At 45.3% G+C, this 5,720-nt stretch overlaps 1 protein-coding gene across 1 annotated transcript; it reads right to left on the bottom strand.

The window, feature by feature from the left end:
* Positions 1-985: 985 nt before the first annotated feature.
* Positions 986-3,917, bottom strand: LOC103363616 (C-terminal-binding protein 2-like). The gene is made up of 3 exons (XM_008290448.1): positions 3,728-3,917; positions 3,218-3,335; positions 986-1,177 (listed from the first exon to the last, which is right to left on the bottom strand). The coding sequence occupies exons 1-3, from the start codon at positions 3,915-3,917 to the stop codon at positions 997-999; spliced, it is 489 nt and encodes a 162-aa protein (XP_008288670.1). The 3' UTR covers positions 986-996.
* Between the last annotated feature and the right edge of the window lie 1,803 nt (positions 3,918-5,720).

Below are 5,720 nucleotides of genomic sequence, written 5' to 3' on the forward strand. Positions count from 1 at the left end.
AGAACCTAAAACTTCAGCTACAATCAAATGTATAAAGTGAATATTTAGTGTTGACCACCGACAGCTTTTAGAAATAATCACTGTTGGAGCGAAGATCTCAGAAGGAACTCCTCGCGCTGTGCAGAAGCGCCCTCTAGTGGTAGAACTCCACAACTGTCGGATGTATTATTGCCAGGAAAGGGTTAAAACCCACTCTAGATTACTGTAACTGATGAGCAATCTTTTTCCTTTTTATTTGATGAATGATAAATATATATAAGTTGATAATCCATTTTTAGTCATTCACACTTAGGATAGAAAGAAAAAAAAATAAAAAATTTCTCTTCTGAGGCATAATGAGGGGCCTAAATAACACACACTTGTTACATAAGAGGGGTTGGAGAGGTGGGTAAAAGGGAGAGGCGGGGAGGGTCGGGAGAGGATGGAGGAAAGGGGCAATAAGGTCCAGTAGCACATGATGCCAAAGGTTTTTGTTTTTTCTCTTGTTCTTCCGTTGTTGTGTTGAGATGTGGGCCTACATTTCCCATGAGCTCTGAGGTGTACGGTGGGGTTGGGGGGGGCGGTGGTGGTAGTAGTGGTGGTGGTGGTGGTGGTGGGGCTGGACAGAGTCTCATCGGGTAATCCCGGAGCACTAAAAACACTGGACTCTGTGTCCACAATCATAGGCATGTCCCGAAGAAAAAAAACAAAACAAAACAAAAAAAAAAAACATCATCAAAGAGTAAAGTCGGTACTGAACCCAAAGAGACAGAGAGTAAAAACTAAAACGGTAAAAGTACAAATTCCCCGGAACACTTCTTTTGTTCCCAGTTGCTGGCTGGTTTAACAGGCAGCCGCTTGTATTGTTTCACTGTCTCTTGGTCCCAGTTGGTCGGTTGCTTTGTGATTGGTTGGTGCGTTGTTGTTGTTGTTGTTGTTTTTTTTTCTCAGTGTCAGCGGGTCGGATGAGATGTCGCAGTTTGAATCCTTTTTTTTTGTTGTTTTTCCCGTCTGCTGCTATTGCTCGGTGAGGTGCTCTCTGGTCTCGCCGTGTTTGGAGGGCTGGTTGGGCGATGGGGCCTGGGAGGGGTGTGTACCAGAGGGCAGGGTGTGGGCGATGGGCACCCCACCAGGCACCATGCCCTCTAACGCCCCTGGGATGCCGCCCGGAGCCACTCCAACCACGCCCGGCGGGTATCTGAGGGGGGGAAGGTTAGAGATTAGTGTCGGCGGGACCCAGAGGGAGCGTAGTCGCCTCACGTTCCCATGATTCTCTGCACAGACCTCACATTTAGGGACACTACTGCCTCTTTTCCACCTCAGGAACTTAATCAGGAACTCGTTGAGTCTCTTACACTTGAAGCAGCGCTCTCTGATCGTGTAGGGTTTGGGTTGTTGTGCTCGCGTGCACTGCTACGAGCTGAGATGGGAATTTCTTGTAATGTGCGAAAAATCGGGAACCAGGTACCGTAAATTCTGGAATATAAGTGGCTACTTTTTTCACACGCTTTGAACGCTGCGGTTAATTAATGAATTTTGACGAATTTGCCTCGAGACCAAAGTGACGTCGTTGAGAGTGACAACGAGGAGGAAGATGAAGATAGCGATCAATGACTTTTCCTGGTAGGATGCTGTAGTTTTTAACCAGCTGTGTTACAGGCGCTGTTTGGAAAAAAGCATTTGTGTATGTTAGCGGTACGTATTCAATTAAAAGTTAAAAAAATCTTTGTGTCTCATGTTACAACGTGGACACCTGCAGCTTATAGACAAGCCTGTATACGTACAAAACTAGTTTTCCTTTCAAAGTTAGTGGGTGTGGCTTATATTCAGGTGCCTCAATAGTCTGGAATTTACGGTAAATAGAGGTAGAGCGCAAGAGAAGAAAAATATAATTATATATTGAGATAAAAAGTTGCTTCACCGAAGTGACAAAATAATTATCAACTATTTCTGATTAATTGTTTGAGCAACCATGGAAAATAAAGTACTTCCAGCAGATTCACGAGTGTCTATATTTTGTTTTTCTTGTATTTCTATGACAGTGAAGAAATTAAATGTGGGTTTAGGACTGACGACTAGACAAAACAAGCTATTTCTCTTTTTTCTAACATTTTACAGACTTAACAGATGATTGAAAAACAGAATAATTTCAATTTGTCTTCTCCAGAATCCATAAAACTAAATTACAAAAGGCAAGAAACCGTGTCGTCGACAGAATATTCTGGTTTCATAACGAGTAGTCGGCTCTATAAAGTGTAAGAGACTGTTGGTGAGGTCAGAGAGGCCGAGGTTGTCATTTAGGTTGCAGTTCACGATTCAAAGATCGGCAATAATAAAAAAAAAAAAGGAGAGAAAAAAAGATTTCCACATGTGAGAAGCTGTAATCAGCTGCTTCATAAAGGATAATTTATCAATTATCAGAAGTAGTTTTCTATTAACTAATTGGTTCAGCATTTAAAAAAGAAGATGTAATCTGTTTTAATCTTGTATGGGTGTAATTCGTTTATCTTTTTGGTTTCTGAAACACACATAAAAAAAACTTCTGAGTGCCTGATTTAGTCCCTGAGGCTCTTCTGAGGAAAAGAGACGTCGTATTACAGTAGTCTGGTGAAAAAAAACTCACAATAAAACCCATCAACCAGAGGAGGAAAGAGGACAATGCAGTTCAGAGACGCTTAATCCGAAGGAAGTTTCATAAGAAGGGAAACCACGAAGCATGACTCCATCCATGAAACTGCATCAGAATGGCTTCATGTCATGCTTACTGGGACACTCACTGCAGCTCGTCTCTACTCTGTGCTCAGTCAGACAGGTGAGTGCTGGGGGGGGATTATAGAGGAGGTGGGGAGGAGGAGGAGGAGGAGGAGGGGACACATCAGGTGAGAGAGATCCAGGGACCTCCAGCCAGAAGCCGTGGACCCCGGATGGTCGTATTTACCTGCTCCTGATCTAGGCATTAATTTTGTCTTGGGGGATGCCGGTTGTTACAGCCGGAAGAGTTTGGTTCACTTGGCTGCGTGAAAGAAGCACATTGCTGAGATCAAGAAGGGCCGAGAGAGTTTTCTTTTTTCTCGTTAGTGAGGGGACGGGGCGCTAAGATCTACAGCAGAGTGGTGAGTTCATTGATTTATTGACACACTGTTAAGGAACGAGTATAAAAACAAAACACCAATTTAACACAGTTTGGAAAATTATTAAAAGTGCTCAAAATCTTAACGTGTGCATCCTCCTCGCCTACCTGTAAGCGGCGCCGTTGAGCTCGGGGTGAACTCCCGGCTGATCCATCACCGCCCATGGTGCCGTGGTGACGAAGAACTCCTTGTTGACGCAGTTCCGTAGGCTGTCGGGGATGCGGCCTGTCGACGCACAAACGCAGAGTTGAAAAGCACACCGGCGTGAATCAGCTAAAAGGCGGCGACTTGGGATGAGCGAGCAAAGCGTTAATGAGCTCAGACTGACAAACGTATCAGGCTTGGGTACACAAATGCAAATTAAGATCATTTAACAATCTGGGTGTTTTCCCCGGGAACCGCCGCATGTCGGGGGACGCTAATGATGACATCTATTAAGAGGTCCGGGTTTAATAACGGCTGCCGAGGGCTCTGCTGAAGCGGAAATGCGGCATCTGGGAAACAAGGGACGTGCAACAGGTCACACAGCTGAGGTGTGGGCCCGATTGTGAAGCAGCGAATAGGAGGGAGGGGAAAAGAAAGATTCATGGAGATGATGGAGTTGTGCGAGCGCGTACCGGTGATGGCTCTTCGGATCTCGGTGGCGGCCGCCTCCCTCATCTCCAGAGAGGCCTGCTCGCTGTACCAGGCCGTGTGCGGTGTGCAGATCAGGTTCGGGGCGTCTTTCAGCGGGCCCTGAGCAAAACTGCAACGAAAGAAAAACACAGTGACGGTGAAGAAGTGAACACAAAGAGGGCTTGTGTTCATCCGGTGGCGGCAGAGTTGTCATAAAAAAATCATGACGTCAGCAGCGATAAGTCACACAAAGAGTTGTTTTCTTCCAGTTGAGCTGCTGCAGATGTTTGTCCACTCAAAGCTTTGCAACGGGATTGTTTTTGTGCAGTTTACTGTCGAGACAATTCGCGTGCATCAACCCGCTCGATGCTGCTGCAGCTTATTCCTACTGTTTAACTTCAAATGTTTGTGTACAGTTTGCCTGACATTTGTCTGGAAATATGGCCAGAGGCACAAAATGTCAGATCCTGTTATTCACAAATGCCACCGTCTTCTTCCTGCTGCTCCAATACTTCCTCTATCTCAGCCTCTCTTCTTTTTTTTCCCTCTCATGTGGCTCACAAAAACAGATCAGCGCCAGCTCCCTCTCCCTCTCTCCTTGTAACACCTCGCCTGGCTCTGTGTGTTCGGTGTGCAACGCCTCAGCAGCGCCCCGAATCAGTGTCGTGTCGCGTGGGACGGAGGGCCAAACTTACGCTCCCCCCACCCGCTGACATGTTGGGTTAGCGGAGCATGAGTTCCAGATTCATCGGGTTCGGTTTCTGTCTTTTCCCGAGCAGCCAGTCAGCCGCGCAGCCAGCCAGAAACAAGCAGCCTCCAACCTCCCCAACCGGCCCTGATGCGTGAACAACACATCAACACCGGTAACCCTCTGAGATGGGGAACACGGTTTCTTAGAAAGGTGGAAAACGGGGAGGCGTATCAAGCTGTTTGCCTTCTGGTGAGAGAAGGAAACAGAAACGGAGTTCATGGCTCAAAGCTGGGATAAAACGGCGATAGGATGAAGGAGGGGGAAAAGGTGATTTTGGAAATCCAGGATCGATCGGAAGTGATTTCACCTCCCATTCAGGCTGAAAACATCCAAAGCGTGCAGAGGAAATGTTTTGAAGTTCAGAACGGTGTCATCAGGAAGTCGCTCACGGTGTTTGGATCAGAATGGACTATTGTCTAAAGGTATTTCACTGCAAAACAGACGGTTTGGTAAAAAGGAAGAAGAAAATTNGTACCTTTTGCCCCCAGTGCTTCCTTTTTCCATTATGGGGACTTGCTCATACTTTGGCGCCCCCCTCTGACAGAGCATGAAACAATAATGATCAAACATACGTACAGGAGAGTTTCTCATCAGATAGCAAGATCTAACAAAATCTAATTTATCATCCGAATCAAGCAGCCAGTACAGACAGCTGGTTCTCAGAATCGTATCTTTTTATTTGAACTGCACTGAATGCTAAATGTTCACCTTGTACAAGAAACAAATACAAATACTCACACTAAAAACAAAAACATACTGCTGGCTGCCTCTTCTGCTATTGTTGGGACACTAAGTAGGAGTTTCAGCTATTGCTCTTACAGAGTACAGGATGCCCCAAAGAACCTGGCCTTCAATAGAACAAAGAAAATATAAGAAGGAGAGAAGAGAGAGAGAGAGAGAGAGAGAGGGGTGGATCACATAGGACTATGGTTATAGGAACATTGAACTAGGCAATACAAATCTAACAGGACTCTTCAAATCTCTGTAACACCAAAAAACGTGGGATGCGCCTTGTTATATAAAAATACCACAATGGAGAGGATCATGGAGGAGAGAAAAAAATATTCAGACTAACCAGATTAGTCTTTTCTTTTTTTTTTTCCTCAAAGACAAAATTCTGGGGGAAGAAGAAAAAAAACAAAACAATATCTGCAAAAAAGTGTTTTCCTGAGTCATTAAGAAATTAAGTTTGCTTTAACCCTTTCCTGTCTTCTGCGTGAAATGTGCTCGAGGAAGGGATCGGA

Source organism: Stegastes partitus, unplaced genomic scaffold (assembly GCF_000690725.1).
Source record: "Stegastes partitus isolate 25-593 unplaced genomic scaffold, Stegastes_partitus-1.0.2 Scaffold673, whole genome shotgun sequence".
Classification (NCBI taxonomy): domain Eukaryota; kingdom Metazoa; phylum Chordata; class Actinopteri; family Pomacentridae; genus Stegastes; species Stegastes partitus.

Excerpts from the sequence above, each read along its gene's own strand:
- LOC103363616 (XM_008290448.1), bottom strand. The coding sequence starts at position 3,917 with ATGAACACAAGCCCTCTTTGTGTTCACTTCTTCACCGTCACTGTGTTT. Across the intron at positions 3,336-3,727 it reads GATCCGAAGAGCCATCACCG|GCCGCATCCCCGACAGCCTA; the intron begins GTACGCGCTCGC and ends GTGCGTCGACAG. Across the intron at positions 1,178-3,217 it reads CTCAACGGCGCCGCTTACAG|ATACCCGCCGGGCGTGGTTG; the intron begins GTAGGCGAGGAG and ends TCCCCCCCTCAG.